This window comes from Bos javanicus, chromosome 4, assembly GCF_032452875.1.
Source record: "Bos javanicus breed banteng chromosome 4, ARS-OSU_banteng_1.0, whole genome shotgun sequence".
Lineage (NCBI taxonomy): Eukaryota > Metazoa > Chordata > Mammalia > Artiodactyla > Bovidae > Bos > Bos javanicus.
The window spans coordinates 5,503,579-5,524,646 of NC_083871.1; the positions used below are offsets into that span (position 1 = coordinate 5,503,579).

Below are 21,068 nucleotides of genomic sequence, written 5' to 3' on the forward strand. Positions count from 1 at the left end.
AATGAGCTAAATGAATGCTCCCTTTTCTTCTTGGTTTTCCCTAGAAACGGAAAAGCTGCCCCAGCCTCACACGAGGATGAGGAAATATTCATGACTGGACAGTTCCAGAAAACCCTTGCAGAACTGGATGAAGACCTGGAAGGTAAGCACCGCCCCTCCTGCCTGGATGTCTCCGCCAGGGCCAGGCTCCCTGAGGGCTGTCAGGGTTGCTGACTGCACCGCGGTGACCACGTGCAGAAATGTGTGCAGAGGAGATGTGGCTCCGAGAGAGGAAGGCCCAGGCTGGGGGCCAAGCACACAGGGAGCTCAGCTCCAGAAGGGGCCATGCACTGGGCGGCCAAACAGTGCCGAGGAAATGTCCGAGCAGGCGCTTACAGCCTGCTCTGAGTAATACTGATTCTGCACATTAAAAGTCTGCACACATGAACCAAAGAAGTTCTCAGCCCTCAGATGACGTAGGGAGACACTGGGTGCCACTCTGGCAAAAGGCCTCTGGATTAAACCTCCCAGCCCATGACCTGCTAACATGTGGTCTGACTTTCAATGAGGAACACAGCACACAGCATCTCCCCAGGGACCCCTGTTCTCGGGGGCGTCCCGGGGACTGCACTTCTGTGTATCAGACAGAATAGTGTAAGGTCTGAGCAGATACAAACCAGCTCAGATACAAACCGGAAATCTTTCAAAGCAAGGCACACAGACTAGAAAGTAGATACAGGCCTTGCCTGACGACCAAATAAAACAAGGAGGAGGCAGATTCCAGAGCTGACCCAGCCTTTTGTCTGACTCACTTTTTCATTTTCTGTCCTCAAATGGGGTTGACAGAGCTAAGACACCTTTCTCAACCTTGGTCTGTCCCTCAGACCCTGCCTGCAGGCCCACTATGTCCTTTAGGGCTAATTATTGGGGGCTCAAGGCATTGTCACCTGCCTCTTAGGAAGCAGAACAAGAGCAACTTGACCCATAGATTCTGCAGTGCTCCTTGCGAACCAAATCAAGAGGAAAGTAAAAATCCCAAATCCACCTTCCCATCCTGCTCTGAGGTGGTGTTTACTGAGGGCTTGGACTTCAACATCAATTTGTAAGTAAAGATACTGGCAAAATGTGGTACCTCAGTGCCTGCCCCCAAGGCATCATGAATCTGCAGACACATCCTTGATTGGGTCCTATGCACTGAGACTGGCTCTGGGCATGTGTAGACAACAACCCAAATGACACTAAATAACTTACACCAAAGGACCCTCAGGAGATGAAAATCAAGGTGGGATTTCACTGGTTAAGGGGTATCAGAATCATCCAAGTGGGCTCTGCCTGTGACCTGAGTTGTGCTTCTTTGCAGAAATGGAAGAAAGCTACGAAGCTGACACAGGCCCCCTCGCCAACTCCATACATGGCATGTCCACCCCCCATGGTGACCCTGAGGCAATCCCGGTGACGTTCATAGGGGAGGTTCTGGACGATCCCGTGGACTCAGGCGTGTTTTCCAATAGAAACAACAACGCCGGCTCCTTCGACTTGGGGAGCACAGCCGACAGTAAGGCTCAGCCACCACCTCACCAGGCCGAGTGCCCCCAGCAGCACAGCCAGAGGCGGGCAGCAGGGCCCAGCTCACCAGCTCCTTCCCGGGAGCCTGAGAGAGAGGTCAGGTCAGCCTTGACCAACACCTGGAAGGAGGTGGATCCCAGGAAGATGGAGCCCACGGCGAGTTCTGCTTCAGCGCTTCACACTCACCACTGGAATGGGAAGGAGGAAGGCAGGGCGCCTGTTTCTGCTCACAGTGGGGGGACCCCAGCCCCTGGAAGGGTGACCCCACAGCTGGGGAAGGAAAAGGCAAGCGATGGTAAAGGTGATATCTCAACACTACCGCCATGGCATCAACGAGGCCAACACCCAGCGGGGAGTTATGACCTTAAATATGGCCTCACAACTTATAAAATTGTCCCTCCGAAGTCAGAGATGAAATGCTATGACCGGGGGGCATCTCTCTCCGTGGGTGCCATTAAGATCGATGAGCTGGGGAACCTGGTGAGCCCCCACGTGCATACCGGCAGGACTGTAGTCCCCTCATCGCCCACTCTGGAGGCAGAAACCCCACCCATTGGAAAAGTCAAAGAATTCTGGAGATCCAATTCTGTAGAGAAGCACTCTGGCCGGCCCATGGAGAGGCCCAAGAGGACCCCCACCCCCACCACCCCTACGAATCTGCAACCTCAGGAAAGCAGACTGAGAGGCGAGCCTACCTCCCCAGACCCCCAGGGAACACTGCCCGGGCCCCAGTCCCCACACTCGGAAGATGGGAGAGCTGTGGGGGAGGGGAGAAGCTGGCCACCCCCAGCAGCCACTCGCCCCCTCCAAGTGCCAGCAGCTAACACCGCGGAAGTCCCGTTTCTCAAACCTCAGAGGAGAACATCCAGTCAGTACATGGCCTCTGCCATTGCCAAGCGGATAGGGACCCCAAAAGTCCACAGTGATGCGGGGAGGAGACAGGATAACACCCAGAGGACGTGTGAAGGCACAGCACCAGAGCCAGTGGTAGCACCTCCTGTGGTGAAGGACAGTACCACCCCCAGCCCAAACCCAGGGACGGGCGTTCGTCGTGAGGGGGAGGAATCGACGGCAGGACCCCATCCTGGATGGCAAGTCAGCAGCCCTTACAGGAAGCTGTCTGCTCAAGACTACCGGTCTGGCATCCACAGAAATTCCCACGGCTCACTAGTCACAGCTGCACAACGGGACCAGGCTTCTGTGGGACAGAGCAGTGGTCTCAGTGGAGAGCAAAACATAAGGACACACAGGACCGACTCAGCATCCGACCCCAAGTACAAGTCTGACGGCCTGAGTCCCTCACGCCTTCACTCAGGAGATGATCAGACTTCAGGCAGCACCCTGGTGAATGGCTCCCGGTGGGTCCCCATCCACAGCGAGCCTCCTTGCTCTCCAAGAGTGTCAGATACAAATGGCCGGGCTGGACAGGAGCCCCCACAACGGGAGGAAAAGCCCAGTTTGTTAAGCACAGGTGCACTTGAAGCTGATGGTACACTGCCAGCCAGCATCTTCGGGCCAAAGAAGAAATTCAGGCCTGTGGTCCAGAGGCCGGCTCCGAAAGACACATCCCTGCACAGCGCCTTGATGGAGGCCATCCACTCAGCAGGAGGCAAGGACAGGCTCCGCAAGGTGAAGTTATTGGTTGGCTTCTGCCTCAGGGACGGCCTCTCCCCCACACCCACTCAGACATAGATCTTAGGTGACATCAGAGGAGGGGGACCAGGCTAGGGATGAGGGTGACTGCACGGCTTAATTTTACCTGGATTTCCATCTCCCTGCCTATGGAGTTATTTAAATAGAACCACCAAGGAGACAAAACTGATGACTTTGGTTTGCCCACACTGCCTTTAAGGCTCTTGACTGCCCTGGGGAAAGGTGTCAGCAATACATCCTTGTGTGGGCACGGGGGAGTGGAGGGATGGGGTGGGGTGCCGGCTTGGGGAGGGATCATCCATAACTGGTCCTTGAGCCTGGAGGGGGAGATGGAGAGTCAGGCTGAGGCCCTGCCCCCTATCACCCTGCATTTTCAGCAGTGGTGGGCTGAAGCCTTGGGGAAAATTTTATGACACCTGCCCCCCATGTAGGAATTTATCACCTTGCAAATGTTATTTAACAGCTACCCTGACACTGATGGTTAGAAACTGTTTCTTTCATTTTGCCACTGAGGAAAGAGGGAGATGACATTTGGGGAGGGTGATCACCCTGTGCCTCCCCAAATACATAGCTTTTGATTTCTGTATTTTGTTGCTGTTGTTTCATCGCTCAGTCATGTCTGACTCTTCGTGACCCCATGGACTCTCATCCAACAGGCTCCTCTGTCCATGAGATTTCCCAGGCAAGAATACTGGAGTGGGTATTCCCTTCTCCAGGGGATCTTCCCCACTCAGGGATCAAACCTGCATCTCCTGCATTGCCAGGCAGATTCTAGCTGAGCCACCAGGGAAGCCCCTTAATTTTTATATAGTGTGAGGTCAATCCAGAACTGCACCTTGATAATTCTACCTTCTAACAGACAGAGATGATAAAACTGACCCTGCAGGCCTGACCTGATAACTATAGGCTTTCTTGTGTACTGCCTTATAGTCATCATTTCCCTGTCACCCAAGTGACAGAAGTTGACGTCATTAATAAATATTCTAGATTCCAGAACCCGGCTCAAAGGGAGGGCCAAAGAAACCATCCTACACTGAGGCAGACGGCGAGCGCTCAGCCCTCCTGGCGGCCATACGTGGCCACAGCGGGACCTGCAGCCTGAGGAAGGTGAGAGGGGGCCCCAGACACACACCCACCCACCACAGTGACCCCCGGAAAACTGCACAAGCCAGGGCGACCCTCCAATTCCCTAAGCGATGCTAAGTCATCACTGGAGTGGCCAGCCGGGCTGCGGGAGAGGCCCTGAGGGCCAGCCTCTCCTGAAGGCGCTAGCGTTTCCTGTACACTTGTGCCTGCACCTCCCCACACTCCCAGGACACAGAGCGGGCTGCAGGGCTGGGTCACCCAGCAGCAGAGGCAGTGGCCACTCAGCTCCAGGATGGAGCTGCTACCTGCTGGGGCTGGTGTGACACAGTCGCAGGACTACCCAGACTTGAGCTTAGGGACAGAGGGTCATGCACCTTCGGCAGCCAGAATCCGAGGAAAAACCGGGTGGGCACCTTCCTCTCCGTGTTTGGAGGAGGGTCCTTCCCACCGATTGGCTGTTGCTGTGTGTGTGCGGCCTCAGGGTCTATCCAGGCAGGCCCAGGTGAGGTAGGAGGGCAGGGGTCTCAGGAGGGCAGCCCTGCTCCCTGCCAGCAGTCACTTACCTGACAGAGAGCCCCAGGATGGGGAGAAGACACGGCCCCTGGGTTTTTTCAGGGTCTGAAAAGCACTGCCTCTTGGAAAAGACATTTGGGACCCTGTCATTTCACCGTCTCGTTGCTAGGTCACGTCCTCTGCCTCTGAGGAGCTCCAGAGCCTCCGCGATGCCGCGCTGTCTGCACATGGGCCAGACCCCTCGTGGGTAGAAGACCTTGGGGTCCAGTCCCAGTCGCCCCCGCCCCCACCCACTCCGGTTACCCAGGCGCCCACCTCATCCTGGTCAGCGTCGAGGTCCAGCGAGGGCCCCCTCGGCAACCCGCTGGACGCCAGACAGGCCTTGATGGACGCCATCCGCTCCGGCACCGGAGCCGCAAGGCTGAGAAAGGTGAGGGTGTGAGACGGCGCGTGCGCGCTCTCTTGGGCTGTGGGAGGCCCAGGTCACCCCAATCCCCTCTGCTCCCCCTCCGTCCATCTGCGATGCATCCTGCGGGGCCCTGGTTGGGGTCCAGGCGACAGCATTCGTTTGGAAAATTACTGTTTCTGCAGTCCCTTGGGCGGAGCACACGTTTCTGGTTTTTCTGCAGTTTCTGCTCTATCCTGTTTTCTGTTTGGTCTGAACGTATCGCCTACCTGGTCCCTCAAAGCAGTGGATTTTGTGGGGTCCAATGTAGGGTTCCCAAATTTTAAGGACTTTGATTAGGTAGGTTTTGAGATCTGCTTTAACTCCAAAATGATTCTGTGGATGGACTGATATTCTTTCCCTGCCCATTTCTAGTGGGTGGGAAGTTAGGCTAATCATAGGGAAGTGGTGACAGGTATTACTTTAAAAGAGATCATTTCCAGATCCTAAGCTTAAGTCCTCACGTGTCCCTGAAGAGGTCAGTACTATGATTATTCTCATTTTACATAAAAAGTGAATGAGGCTCAGAAAACCTGAGTAATGTGGTCTTGGTCACATAGGGCTGGACCTGGTGGGCACAGAAGGCCCTCAGAATGAAGGAGAGCAGCTGGCCTACGAGATGGGTGAGCCACTTCCACGGAGGAGGGCAGGCGCTGCTGAAAAATTTCCCACCAGGAGCCTAGGGCAGCAAGGAGGGCATGAAAGGCTCCCACAGGCAGCACAGCGGAAGGCAGTCCTCACTAAGGCCGGGATGCTGTTGCAGCCTGGGCTGGAGTGGCCTTAGCACACTGACTGGGAGCCTCCCTGGGGCCACAGGCACAGCTCTCGGGTAGGCCCCAGAGTGTGTCCCTGGTGCTGGAGAGGTGTCCCCAGCTGTGCTCTGTGGCCCTAACAGGGACCCAAGACATCAGGTAGGGAGAATGCTAAGGGCACTCCATTTACTGAAAGCTCAGCCCTGCCTCAGGATGCTGGGAGAAGAAACTGCACTTAATCTCTTGGCCTTGGATGCCAGACTGTCCTCTGGATGCCGGGGATGGGGGAGTGCGGGGGGCAGTTAAAATTGTTGAGGGCTTTCAGTTTGTTTTTACTTGTTTCCATTTCTCCATAATTTATATCTTGATGAGCTTAGTGCTTTATTACATGAAATGAGGGAAAGTGAAGACATCGGGGTGAATGGCTAAGTAAGCATCCTAACAGTTAGACCTTGCAGACGCTAATGAAGACAGCTCTGTAATTCAAACCTGAGACAACCTCTCTCCTCCATCCGTGTCTCAACATCAAATTGAAAGTAAGGGCCAGTCATGGGTCAGAATGGCCAACATCAAAAAGTCTACAAAAAACAAATGCTGGAGAAGGTGTAGAGAAAAAGGAACCCTCTTACACTGTTGGGGGGAATGTAAATTAGTGTAGCCACTGTGGAGAAGAGTATAGAGTTCCCTTTAAAAATATTTTTTAAAGTTTTTTTTCAAAAAAATAGAAATACCATATGATTCAGCATTCCCACTCCTGAGTATATATCTGGAAAAGACAACAATTCTAGTTCAGAAAGCTATATGCACCCAAATGTTCACAGCAGCACTATTTACAGTTACCGAGACATGGAAGCAACTTAAGTGTCCATCAACAGATGAATGGATAGCGAAGATGTGGTGCACATACACACTGGAATACTACTCAACTATGAAAAAGAATGAAATGATGCCAGTTGCACAGCATGAATGGATCTTCACTTATCATACTAAGTAATTCAGATAGAGAAAGACAAATATTGTATGGATATCACATATGCAAAATCTAAAAAAAAAAAAAAAGGACACAAACTTATTTACAAAACATAAACAGATACACAGACATAGAAAACAAACTTATGGTTACAAAGGGAAAAGTAGAGGATGGGAGTTTGAGACTGACATATGCACACTGCTGCTTTTGCTGCTAAGTTGCTTCAGTCATGTCCAACTCTGTGTGACACCAGAGACGGCAGCCCACCAGGCTCCCCCATCCCTGGGGTTCTCCAGGCAAGAACACTGGAGTGGGTTGCCATTTCCTTCTCCAATGCATGAAAGTGAAACATGAAAGTGAAGTCGCTCAGTCATGTCCGACTCCTAGCGACCCCATTGGCTGCAGCCTACCAGGCTCCTCCGTCCATGGGATTTTCCAGGCAAGAGTACTACTGTATATAAAATAGGTAATCAACAAGGACTTATTGTATAGCACAGGGAACTATATTCATTATCTTGTCGTGGCATATAGTCAAAAATAATCTGAAAAAGTAGCCATGGTGGGAGGCCTTGGTGACTCAGCAGTAAAGAATCCACCCACAGTGCAGCAGATGTGGGTGTGATCCCTGGGTCAGGAAGATGCCCTGGAGGAGGAAATGGCTACACACTTGAGTATTCTTGCCTGGAGAATCCCATGGACAGAGGAGCCTGGTGAGCTACAGTCCATAGGGTCACAAAAGAGTTGGAAATGACTGAAGTGACTGAGAATGCACGCATTTATATCTAGATCTATGTCTCTACGTATATATACACCTGAGTCACTTTGCTGTACGCCTGAAGCTAACATAATATTGTTAATCAACTATAGTTCAAAGAAAGAAAGTGCCAGTGGTTCCCAGAGAATCCAAAGCAACACAGCCGGTTCTCAACCCTGATGGTTCAGCTGGTCCCTGGGAACAATTTAAGAGTTTCTGAAAACATTGTTTTCAAAGTGAAATCTACAAGACATCTTCATCCTGTGGTTGTAGATTTTTCAGAGGTTTGAGCCTACAAATCTGCAATTTTACCAAATCACTTTCCATTGAGGTTTGAGATCATTATCTGTGTCATTTGAGCTTTGATACAGTTTGAATACCGCTGAATATGAAGGCTGTACTTATTTCTCCTATACTCATATTCTCATTGACTGATTTTGGATGGTTTCAGATAGCTGTTCCTCTCCCCACATCTGGCAGGAGTCCTAAGGAATAGGGGCACTGAGAGAAATCTTGCCACCCATGCCACCTTGAACCTCAGGCTTTCTCTGTCTTAGAGTGTGCACAAGGGCCTTCCAGAAAGGAAGGGGAAAAAATCAAGCTTGGGAATTGTCTGAAAAAGCAGAGGAAGCTATTTGTGCTAATGGGAAAGAAAGTAGGGGAAAATGCAAGGGCAGTGGGAGAAAGGGCTGGGACCAGGTGGGGCCTGCTGGGTGGCAGGTAGGGATGCAGGGAGAGTGTGTGTCCACGCAGCAAGCAGCACAGCCTGGGGGGCTAACAGAAAGAGCCACGGGAGGCCCAGGCCTGGCCGCTGCTCATCACCATCTCAGCTTCCTAGCAGCTGCTTGAGATGGCAGTCAGAAGCCCGCATTTTATTTGTTTCTTGGATTAATCTAAGTGTTGGGACCTGCCTTCTCCATCCTGGAAGGGTTGAGGCAGTGAGTCTGGTGCATCTGAGATTTTGATGCCCAGAGCAGTTTAAGAGATGCCCCTAGGCTGACAGCCAGGCCCCAGATGAGAGGGTGAAGATGACCTGGGAGACCCTGACCATTTGCTCTGTGCCGCACACCTTACCTGGAGGCCGCAGAGCTGAGCGACGGGACTGTGTAGGTCACTGCTCTACGCAGTAAGCCAGGCCTCTCACTGGCAGTCTGCATCTCCCGTTCCTGTAAGCCCTGAAGGACATGTGACTTAGGAAGTCAGGACCATCCATCCACCCTGCAGCCTCGGCTCAGCCTCCATCAGGGATGCACAGGGTAGCTGAGACAGTCTGGCCTCACCTGGAACCAGTGGTTGTCCTCCCAGAGGCACACACCTGACCTCCTTTTCAAGCAGCTTCCCCCCACCATTGGTGTGGCGCAGCAGACCTGTGACACCAGGGGACACGCATGCAGCTCAGCTGACCAGGGCCAGCTGGGCCTTCCGAGGAGCCTGGCGAGGCAGCGCTTCTCTGCAGGCACGGGCTGTGGAGGTCTTTGTGACTTCGCATCAGATGCACTTTCGTACATGTTCTGACACTTGCTCCTCAAGTCATTTGAGCTCTGCCTCTTCAGCCTTCTTTCACCATTCGGGCTTTTAAAGTTGCATAACCTTGAGGAAAAGATGCGAAGCGCCAGGCTCCGGGACTCATGCCATGTGGCCTGTGCTGTCTGTGGGTTCTCAGTATGAGCAGATGCTCCTTTGTCCTGGGTGTTCAGTGACGCTTCAGGATGCATGTAGCAAGGACAGCATCCTGGACTGAGGGTGCTCCCTACTCTGCTGGGTAATGTGAGGGGCTGCAGTGCCCGAGGCCACCTCCTCCAGTACAAGCAGGGTATCTGACCCTGCTGGGAGGGTGTTCGGGGACCAGACTCTTACTGCTAAACACAGGCACAGTGACTCACCCTCCTGGAACACGTTTTGCGCTGGCAATGATGCTGCTTATGCTAAAAGGCAAGAGGGTAGCTTTGATGTAGGGGGAATCATTCCCTTAGAAGCGAGTTGGCCATTTTTCAGGGTGATTGGAAGTCCATTTGCCTCCCTCCATGGTATGTAGTGAACACCTCTGACTCTGTGTCTGTGAGTGTCAGAGCCACGCCTGCTTTGTCTTTCCTCCAGCCCCAGGTGACAGCATCCTTGGCTTTGCTCAGTCTGCTGTCCCATCCGCAGTAGACATGGCTCTCCTATCTTGAGTGCAAGGCTCAGACCCTGGACTGTGCCCCCCGCCCACCCCCCAGTACACTTCTGCCTTCCACTCCATCCTGAATTCATATTCATGGTGAAACTGTGCCCGTCCGGTCGGACAGTCTTTGTCAGTCTGCTTTGAATGCATCCTTTCAGAGGTTCTGGGATGGACAGCAAGTGCCCTTTTAATCTGTGTTTATATTTAAAACATTCACACATCCAGCTATTCATCCACAAGCATTTCCTGAGAACCCACCAGAGTCCAGGATCGCAGTAGCTGCTCTCGATAGAAACATGAATGAAGCATTGTCTGTGCTCTTGGGGGTTATCAACCAGGAGTAGAGAAAGAGGGGGTTTGTGCTTGTCCTTAGCCTTAGGGACATCTCCTAAAGTGAGGGACCTGGTGAAAGCCCCAAGGCCTTTTCTTTGTGTGTCCCAGCAGTCCTCTACGGAGGGCCAAGAGTGAGCACCTCCTCCGTTATGCTTCTGGGCGGGAACACTGCAGCTTCCAGCCCACAGATGGGAAGGCGGGGCACAGGTGTCCTGCGGCCTTTTCCCCAGCCTTAACCAGGTCAGGGCCGCTGCTGGCCCAGACCCCAGGGCAGTCCAGCCAGGGTGGCCAGCCTCTGGGAATGCCTTACTAGGTCCCATGACATCCCCGCCCTGGCTGGGCCCTCCCAGGTGTGTGTTTCCCACCGCAGGAATTAACTGAGTCAGACCACACATGTGTCCTGGCGCTTGGTCTTGGCAGCAGACCCCGTGAGAAGTGATTAGACAGCTGACATGACGTCAGTGCCCCGGGGACTACAGCCAGCACAGCAAAGCAGCAGCAGCAGCAAACGTCTATTCTCCTAAGCCAGAGCCCCTTCGCTTGTGGGGAGAGAACCCAAGTTCTGTGACCGGGAGCCAGCATGAGAGAACTGTCAGCCGCCCACACCCCGTCCCACACTGTGCTCAGCAAGCGCACTGTAGACCTTGGGTGTGTTCCGGTTAGGTTGGAATAGTTCAGCGGTACACACAGGCCAGCTCTGTCTTTGCTGCCTGGTGACCATCCTGCCTGTCGCAGACTTTTCAGGTGACCTTTTTCCTACAGGTAGAACCCAGGGTTGTCTGTCATCACAGGCTACCTGCTGAGTGACCCCCGAGGATGCTGTTCCCTCTTCCTGAAAGGAAAAGGTTTTACCTCCTAGTTTTGCCAACTAATTCCCAGTCATCCTGCATGTTCCTGAATTAACCTCAAGCCCCCAGGAAGTCTTCCGCTGCCTCCTGGCTGGAGGAGGGGCCCGTCAGAGCATTACCTCATTTCCCCGCACAGTCACATCACGGTCTAATCTCAGTAACGATCTGTGTAACCTCTGCATGGTGCCTGCTCTCCTGCCACACTGTGAGCTCCAGAGGGTCCCAAGGCTTTGCACAGCCCCCAACACAGAGTGGTTGCTCAGTAACTATCTTTTGGGAGAATGGAGAGGGAGCGGGCATCTCCTGCCACCATATCACCTGACTCTCCATACCAGTGGCAGAGTGCAACTCAGGGTCCCTGTACTCAGAGCTCATTGATCGCATAATCATTATAAACTTGCCAAGAATCCACATCAAGCTAGAAGAAACCACCTTCTTCTCTGGAAAATAAGATGAATTCTGGGCACCTTCAGGCTTCCACCAGGGCTCCTGCTCCCCTTCTGCACAGCTGCTTGACTGACTCCCTCGGGCACCCACAAGTGCCCAGGAGCTGACCTGTCCAGGCGGGAAGACATCAGTCAGAGCAGAGAACCCTGCTGCTCCCTAACACCTTCTCCCCTCCCTCACTCTGAGCTTCAGATCTGTCACCACCGTTCATTTTACCTTTTCCCATATAAACATCCTTTTCCTTGGCAGGCATGGAAGCAGAACGATGCCTGGATATTTTTACAGCTTTCTGGCTTGGCCTTAAACTGCAAGCTTTTTCCTTCATTGCTTTTCTTCTTGTCCAACCAAACTAAGAAGGACTCTCTTAGGAAGCGTGAAACCTTAGGGACACCAGGGAACCTTCTAGAGCTTTTCTCTCTGCAGCATGCCCTTGTCCCCTTGCCAGGGAGGGGAGGGAGGGTAGTCTCTCCTCCTGAATTGGGTCACACCCGTCCTAGGGCAGGTCCCCTGATCATGTGAGCTGATACTGAGCAGCAGACTACTCCCTTCCTTAGCAAGGTGGCTTACACTTGGGTTGACCCTAATGGCCGTCAGCATCATTTTGCTACCTGTGGCCAATTCTATTGCCAAGATCTCTCTCACTGAATTGTCCAAGCCAAAGCTTTTTAGTGCTGACCTGCAATTTCCTCTTTGACACTGAAGTTTAGGACTTTTCCTTCCCAAATATTTTTTTTTTAGTTCACTGAGAACTGTGAAAATCTGGATTCGGCCATCAGGTTGCTATTAGTGGTGATGAGAGCTCCTTCCAGCCAGAGATTCAAATGCTCCCAGCCCCGGGCTCCTACGCTGGCAACACTGGGGTTGCCAGGCTGGTCTAAAGCAGGGTCACTGCCAGGAGCACAGGGGATGTGCAGCCCCCCCTTGCTTTACTCACCTGCCCCTTAACTCCCCTCACTGGGCCATGCTCCCACCTACCCTTTTGTGTCCTGGGAGATTCATCTTCGCAACTTGGAACTGCCTTCTGAAAGGTGCTTCTCCCAGTGGGGCCAGGCTGTAAGTGGCCACGGTGCCTGGGATGTCTCCTCGTGCTTAGTGCTGAGATGCTCAGTGAAGTGGCAGCGGGGTTGCTGACGGTGCTGTGAGGGACAGCACAAGCCTCATGGGGGGAGGGGGAGGGGTCCTGTAATGTAGACACCATCACCCCACTTACCAGAGAAGGACAGGGCACCCCTCCCTGAGATGTGCCCAACCCAGATGCAAAACCAGTGTATCCCTACAGTGAATCACTTCCCAGTAGTAAAAAGAATGTACAAGCAACAACCCAGAGATAAATCACAAAACAGCTATGCTGAGCGAAAGAAGCCAGACAAGAAATAAAGTACATAGTAGGTTGTTCCATGTATATAAAGTTCTAGGAAACGCAAACTACTATGTAGAGATGAGTATCAGTGGTTGTATAGGGATCGGGGAGAGGCGGGATTGCAAGGGGGCTGAGGACTTGCACACTGTTGGTGGGGATGTAAACGGATGCAGCCCCTATAGAAAACGTTACGGAGAGTCCTTTAAAAGCTAAAAGTGGAACTACCATATGCTCCAGCGGTTCTACTCCTGGACATAGATCTGAAGGAAATGAAAACGTTAATTTGAAAAGATTTGTGCACCCTAGTGCTGAAGCTCCAATACTTTGGCCACCTTATGCGAAGAGCCAACTCATTGGAAAAGACCCTGATGCTGGGAGAGATTGAAAGCAGGAGGAGAAGAGGGCAGCAGAGGACAAAATGGTTAGATAGCATCACTGACTCAGTGGACATGAATCTGAGCAAACTCTGGGAGAGAGAGAAGGACAGGGAAGCCTGGAGTGCTGCAGTCCTTGAGGTCAAAGAGTCAGAAGCAACTTAGCAACTGAACAACAGCAGCAATGTCATAGTAGCATTCGTTTCAACGGCCAAAATATGGGAGCAACCTAAGTGTCCATCAACAGATGATGGACAAAGAGAAATGTGGTATATTTACAGTAGAATACTACTGAGCTGAAAGAGTGAAAGAAAAGAGTGAAACTGTTATTTGCAACGGCATGGATGGACTTAGAGTGAAGTACGGGGTGGGTAGCCTTTCCCTTCTCCAGCGAGTCTTCCCAACCCAGGGATCAAACCCAGGTCTCCCACATTGTGGGCAGATTCGTTACCAGCTGAACCACAAGGGAAGCCGAAGAATACTGGAGCGGGTAGCCTATCCCTTCTCCAGTGGATCTTCCCGACCCAGCAATCAAGCCAGGGTCACCTGCATTGCAGGTAGGTTGTTTACCAACTGAGCTATCAGGGAAGCCTTGTAGTGAAATAAGTCAGCAGAGAAAGAAATACTGTGTGTTACCACTTGGATGTGAAATCTGAAAAATAAAACAAGTACACATAACGAAACAGAAACAAACTCACAGATACAGAGAACAAACTAGGGGCTGCCCGTGGGGAGAAGGAGGCGGAGGGGCAAGACACAGGTGGGAGGTTAAGAGCTAGAACTACTGTGTATACAACAAACTGTAAGGGCCTGTTATGCCGCACAGAGAGAATACAGCTGATATCTCATGATAACTTTAAATGGAGTATAATCTATGAAAATACTGAATCACTATTTTATACATCGGAAACTAATATGATATTATAAATTAACTATACTTCAACTTAAAAAAAAAAGAATAAAAAAATAAAAGTGAATTTTAAAAAATAACCCCAATCCATCATCTTAACTCTGGTGATGTTTATACACATATATATCAAAATGTATCAAAGTTTACACTTTAAATGCTTGCATTTTAACATTTCATATATCAATTTGTTAAAACAATAATAGTAAATATGCATTTTAAAAATCCCTCCCAAGGACCCAGCACCACCTCCGCCTAGCTGTTTCCTCTCCTCCCCTTCACTGTAGCTTCTAGATGTCCTGACCATTCGTGTACCTGCACTTCCCCAGCATCCACTCCCTGACACTCCCACAACGGCCATCATCAAGGTCACAACGCTGCTGGCAGCCTCGGATGCAAGAATAGCGCCCTTTATCCTACAGGTTTTCAAAGGTCAGGAAACGGGATAAACACACTATTAACAGGACGCTGGCTGCGTTTTCCAGTAGCAGGCTCGATCCGTTTTTCTTCGCACCAACACACATACTGTTTTCTCTGCTGCTTGGATGTTCTGGCAAGCTCATTGTGCTGTTTCAGACTGACAAGTAAAACCTTTGTTTTGGAATTAGAAGTGTCTCACCTCTGAAGTTGTCTAGAGCTTGAAGAAAAACCTATCAGAAACAAAACTATCATACTCTTTAAATAAGTTTCTTAGTCTTTCCCACCCTCGGTTCCCTGGATCTCATGGTGCTGTTTGCAGTAAACGTGTGCATCCTTGTCTGTACTCTCCCTGAGCAAGCACCCTGCACGTTCCTCCCACCCCCCTGAACCATGCTGTGAGTCTTTTTTCTGCTGCTGCTTCCTTTCCCCAAAGCTGCACTCATTCCTGGAGTCAGTCCTGTGACCTCTCTCTGGCAGACCCTGCACCGTCCAGACGCCACTGGCCCCAATTCTGTCTCCATCCCAAGCTGGCCTGGGTGTCAGACTACTTGACACCAACAGTGTGTGTTCCTTGGGCTCCATCCAAGTCAGCAGGGCCTGTCTCCTCCCTCCATGCCTACAAATCCAGGTCTCATGCCATCTCGTCTCTCAGATGGTGTCAGGGTGCCTGCAGCAAAGGGGCTGCTGACGGATCTGGGAGGCGGGAGCCAGAAACACCCATGCAGCCGTGCAGTCAACCCGCCAGTGGCCCGTTCTCTGCTCAGATGAGCCTTCTGGGGATTGCTGCTGCTGCTGCTAAGTCGTTTCAGTCGTGTCTCACTCTGTGAGACCCCATAGACAGCAGCCCACCAGGCTCCTGCATCCCTGGGATTCTCCAGGCAAGAACACTGGAGTGGGTTACCATTCCCTTCTCCAATGCATGAAAGTGAAAAGTGAAAGTGAAGTCACTCAGTTGTGTCCGACTCTTAGTGACCCCATGGACTTCAGCCCACCAGGCTCCTCCATCCTTGGGATTTTCCAGGCAAGAGTACTGGAGTGGGGTGCCATTTCCTTCTCCAGGGGATCTTCCTGACCCAGGGATTGCACCCAGATCTCCCGCATTGCAGGCAGAGGCTTTAACCTCTGAGCCACCAGGGAAGCCCAGTTGAGCTGAAGCCTTATTGAGATGAGATTTGTGCAGGGCTGGAAATGGTGCCTAAAACACAGGAAGCGCACCGGAAGCATTCTAGGTGGTGGTGGTGGTTACCATCATAAGAGATCTACTTGAGTCCTCACATGTTCGCTTTGATAATTTAGTGCAAAGTGGGGCCAGCACTGATCCTTTTAGAATGTGCTGAATCCAGCAGAACCACGGTGAGAAATCCAGATCTCCTTTCACACCGTTTCAGGTGAATCTGTCACTTTCTTTAAAAATGCTGTTCACCTTGGCCTTCAGAGGCATGGAAATAGGTCCTTCAAGATCCTGCCATCACATTTTATGCAGCTGGGCATCCCACAAGGGTGCAGACCCGGACCCAGAGTGGCAGGGTGAACGGGTGGGTTTGCAGTCACTCACTGGGATCCCCTGCACTCACTGATGCCTGCCTGCCTCCTATGATGAGGTGGGGGTTGGTGCCCTGATCCCTGCCTGGAGCCGCAGCTCCAGCGTGAGAGACACGGCACCTGGGGGACCATGGTGGGCCATGTTACCCACAGCCAGTGGGGTGGGGGGGCGGGTGACTGGATTGGCTCCCCAGGACTTGGAGTGAGAGCGCCTTTTCCTTCCAGGTGGTCTGAACATTCTTAAAGAAGGAGTTTTCCTCACTTTCCAGCAAAAAAGGGGACTCCAGTACTCTTGCCTGGAAAATCCCATGTATGGAGGAGCCTGGTAGGCTGCAGTCCATGGGGTCGGTCGCTAAGAGTCGGACACGACTGAGCGACTTCACTTTCACTTTTCACTGTCATGCATTGGAGAAGGAAATGGCAACCCACTCCAGTGTTCTTGCCTGGACAATCCCAGGGATGCGGGAGCCTGGTGGGCTGCCGTCTGTGGGGTCCCACAGAGTTGGACACGACTGAAGTGACTTAGCAGCAGCAGCAGCAGCAACAGAGACACGCCCCAGGCAGAGAGACCAGCCTGGAAAAGGGAAAGACTACTGGGCGGGAGCTCCGGAAGGGCAGGGCTGGGGGCAGCGGATGATCCTAGGAGAAGCACAGGGACCTGCAGATCTGACCCTACAATTGCTCCAGTCGTTCTTTCCTGAAGGCAGGAGCCAGTCACGGAAATTACTCAGGCACGTCTGTGTTTCTGAGAGCTTTCTCCCTGGGGTTGTAAGTTGGACGGGTACTGTATAAACACTGGGGGCTGTTACGGGAGAGGACTATTTCCAGGAGGGACTGGTGCACAGCTCCTCAGCGCCCGGATGCTTGCCCTCTGCGCTCCGCTACATCCCTGAGTAACAGTAGGTCTTTCTTCACCGCAGGTGCCCTTGCTCGTGTGAGTCAGTGACAAGATGCAGTTGTGGCAGAAACCCCCCCCCAAGGGATGCCCACAGCCACCACTGATGAGCGCCACGCCCAGGGGGCTTCAGGATTGGCCAGCTCCCCTGTCTCCAGGCCAAAACCCGCCTCTGATTTCCGCTCCAGCGTTGTGGTTAAAACGGATGGGGGTGCTGCTCTGCCACATGGCTTGTGCCAAGGAAATGTATTTGCCTCTGAATATTTAAAATTGCCAATAAACTATTCTTGTTGGCAGGTTAATGGGACTGTAAACGCTGGGCCATCACGCTTAATTACATTGATGGACAGAGTGGAAAGAATCATGCCTTAGGCCGATATTGGATCTTTGAGACTTTTATCACATGTAGATGGTTAAAACCATTTAGTTGTTGAAAATCTGTCTGAATTCTAGGGAAAGTATGTAAATGAAATAACCTGAATGTCATCTGCTACTTGATGCAAGAAGAAAGAGTTGAGAGGCTTTTTCAAATGTGACTTCACTGAGTAATGAAAGTATTATATTCTTATTATTCCTCCAACATTTGGGGTAAAAACCTCATGAAGGGCTGCAGACCGTGATCTGACCAAGTAAGCTATTAAAAGTCGACCACAGTCACCCGGAGTAACAATCAGGCAGGTCTGAGTTCTCCCGAGGTGGTGGTGACGCGTTCAGAAGGACACGCGTTCAGAAGGACTTCGTTGTGGACGGCATGCCCACGCGGTGTGCTGTCCCCCCGCAGGCTGTGATGTGCCGCAGGCCTCTCCCACGGAGGGCTGAGCACGGAGCCCAGAGGCTCCCCTGGAAGCCTCAGAAATCCTCCCCAGGGCAAGAAGGAGGAGACTGGGCGTCTGAAGGTCAATCCCATCAGATCACGATTGTGCTGGTGCTTCACATTGTGGGCGTGGTCTCCATGGTTTGCGCAGCAGACGGGTGGCTTGCCCAGAATCACAGCACAGGACACTCAGTCTCCGGTATTTATCACAGATTGTCGACTACGGCTGTAGAGAAAGCTCTTTAAGAGATTAATAGAAATCAAGAGGAATTCCTGAAATAAAATTTCTGTCTTAATGAAGCAACAAATATGGCGAGATCGTTTGTATGTTTCACAGTGATTTCAGATCAGGCATCTGGTAGGAAGGAACCGCTGTGTGTCCTCTGATGAAGGCCTCTCACCTTCCCTGGGCAGCGAGGGCCTCAGGCCATCACTCTTACATCACACTGTCTCCACTGTTGGTCTTCTAGTGCCACAAATAAAAGAAAGTGAAATTGTAGCTCTTGTGTGGATTTCATGACTCCACTGGGTACCCTATCCCAGAGTAGAAAGGAGTTGTTGCTGTTGTTCAGTCGCTCGGATGTGTCCGACTCTTTGCAACCCCACAGACTGCAACGCGCCAGTCTTTCCTGTCCTTCACCATCACCCAGAGCTTGCTCAAACTCATGTCCATTGAGTTGGTGACATCCTCTAGAAAGGAGAGATTCATTTATTCAATGAGTCAGCCCTCTTCTAGACTCTGGGTTACATCAGATGCAAAATAGACAAGAATTCCTGCCTTCATGGTGTTTGTATCAGAGTGAAGGAGGCAGACCATAAACGAAATAAGTGAACAATATACCGAGTTCACTTAGATGATGTTAAGTGATTAGGAGAAAAACATTGAAAGGGATGAAGCATACGTAGAGTGATGAAGAAAGGCCTCTTGCTGCGGTGACATCTGAGTAAAAACCCGGAGAAAGAGAGAGAGCAAAGCATGGGTGGACACCTCACTGGCGGGAGAAAAGGCAGGTGCAGAGGCCCTAAGGCAGGGTTTGCTGCAGTGTTGGAGGAATGGGTGCAGAGGGGCACAATGTGGGGGTGGGGAAGTGGGGGATGTCATACAGTTTCCCCAGCTTCTTACTCCATGCCCCGCTTCTCAGGGAAGCCGTGCTCCCTGGTAAACTGGGGGAGTAGCAGACATGAGGATGGCCAAAGCACACCCCAAGGACGGTAAAGGGGCCCCTGGGGTGCCCCCCAGTTCATACTGCCCACTTGATACTAAACTTATCCTTTGTTGCATCAGCTTACATTCAGTGCCCCATGAGGATGGCAGAAGTACACCCCAAGGACGGTAAAGGGGGTCCCTAGGTTGCACCCTCCAGTTCATGCTGCTCACCTGATGCTAAACTTATCCTTTGTTGCATCAGCTTACATTCGGTACCCATGCTGGGTTTGGGCTGTGGCACGGAGAATGGGACAGATGTCTGCGCTGTGCTTTTGCCTTCTTGAAGACGTTCCCAATTGTGCTTGGTGGTTCTCAGTGGGGGTGAGGGACCATTTTCCAGATGAAGAAACTGAGTCCAGGAAGATTAAGCCTGATGATAAAGAGGCCGCATCACATTATCTTCATTCCACCCACAAGGCATCAGCCTGAGCGCAGGAGGCAGGTCTGAATGAGCTTCCCGGGCCCAGTTTACACCTGTGAGCCCAGCAAGTCACTAATCGTGTCTCGTCTTTCTCTGCCAAGGTCCCAGCTTAACCGGTGAACGTATCTCCGTCACTGTCAGCTCCAGAGCGCTCAGTGAGCACTCAGTGAGAGAAAGCACCTCAGGGGCAGTGAGACAGCCTAGGTGGCCTGTGTCCAGTCTGGCTTTCCCCATCTTTTCTCTGCCTTCTGCTGCAAGGAACTCAGAGGAAGGACCTGAGGGGCCACAATGGAAGCCCCCAGGGCTCCAGGAGGCTGAGAGGGTCTCAGAGGGGCCGACAGAAGGGCCTCCAGGGAAGCCTTCCCGCCCTCGGCTCTGGTCACAGCCTCGGGGGGCCCTGGAGTCGCCTGACTGCATCAGTGCTGAGAGTCCAGCTTTCCCCATCTTCCTGGATCCAGTTATTTCCTTGTTCCCGATGCAGGCCCTCGGGGCAGAGAAGTGGCATTTCTGTTTCCAGGTGTTTTTGGAACAGCTTCCTACTCACTAAGAAGCCCATTCTTAAAGGGGATTCAGGGCAGGCTGGGTGATCTGACTCCTGCCCAGGCTCCAGGGGAACCCCAGGATGGACCGGGAGCCCAAGAGCATGGGCTCGATCTTGTGAGCGAATCTGAGTGGACCCTGCATTTCTGGACCTGGTCTCCTGCTCGGGCCCTCCCTCTGCCCTTCTCAGCCTTTAGGCAGTGAGACAGATCACCCCAGGGAGAAAATTCCAGAAGGACCTGCTTAGTCAGTCTGATGGGCAAATGCCCAGCCAAGCGGAGGATAGGAGCTTTCCAAGGAGGCAGCTCAGAGCAGCTGGAAAGAAGGGGCGGCCAGTGTGGGAGGGAGAAATTACTCTCGGGGGCAGGTCTGCGGGCAGAGGGGGTGGGTGGCGCAGCCCAGGCCTGAGGGCAGAAGACAAGCTGGTGCCATCGGGGGAATCAGAGATTGGCTGAGAAGGGACGGGAGAGGAGGGTGATGTCACCCTCTTCACTTCTTTGGAAAACTGTGAGCGGTAAGCGGGACTCAGAAAATGACAGATGCAGTTAGTTCCCTGGTGAGCAATGGCATGACTTCATCAAAACACTTCCTGGCATCAGGGATTAGCCCATGAGGGCTCCCACAGACAATGAGACCCAGAAAAGCTCAGAGAATGCAGGGAGAGGACCCTGTCTCTAGGAGTGACCTCTGGGAGTTCCTGGGTTCCACCAGTTTACTCTGAGATGGGGTTTCCTACGTGGGGGAATGCTGTCTCCACAGCCCTGGAGACTGTGGCTCTGAGTCATCTGTCACCAGAATGGTCTCCCATGGGAGACTCTGTTGGTGAAGATGAGAAGAGGGAGGGCCCTGGTGCAGGGTGAGAAAGGAGCCCAAGTGCCCAGCTACAGTGAGACTGGGCACAGAGAAATCTTCAGACCCATGGGACAAATTTATTACATGCCCCCTCATCCAGAGGAGGAAACTGGAGCATAGAAGAAATGTCATTTGCCGAGATGACACGGCAGGTGAGGGTCTGAGCAAGAGCCAAGGGTGTGTCCTGGGGACCAGGGCACTCCCCTGCTGCTCTCGGGGTCCCCAGGAG

At 52.2% G+C, this 21,068-nt stretch overlaps 1 protein-coding gene across 4 annotated transcripts in view; it reads left to right on the forward strand.

Annotated features, from left to right (window-relative positions):
- The window catches only part of COBL (cordon-bleu WH2 repeat protein), a 304,124-nt gene that overhangs the window by 274,529 nt on the left and 8,527 nt on the right, over positions 1-21,068 (forward strand). For 3 of the 4 annotated variants that reach the window (XM_061413309.1, XM_061413308.1, XM_061413310.1), the window contains 4 exons: positions 45-142; positions 1,340-3,174; positions 4,186-4,305; positions 4,967-5,227. In XM_061413309.1, the coding sequence (XP_061269293.1) occupies positions 45-142; positions 1,340-3,174; positions 4,186-4,305; positions 4,967-5,227 (2,314 nt within the window). Of the gene's footprint in view, positions 1-44; positions 143-1,339; positions 3,175-4,185; positions 4,306-4,966; positions 5,228-17,030; positions 18,319-21,068 lie in introns of those variants that run through there. The other variant, XM_061413311.1, reaches the window with a different exon arrangement.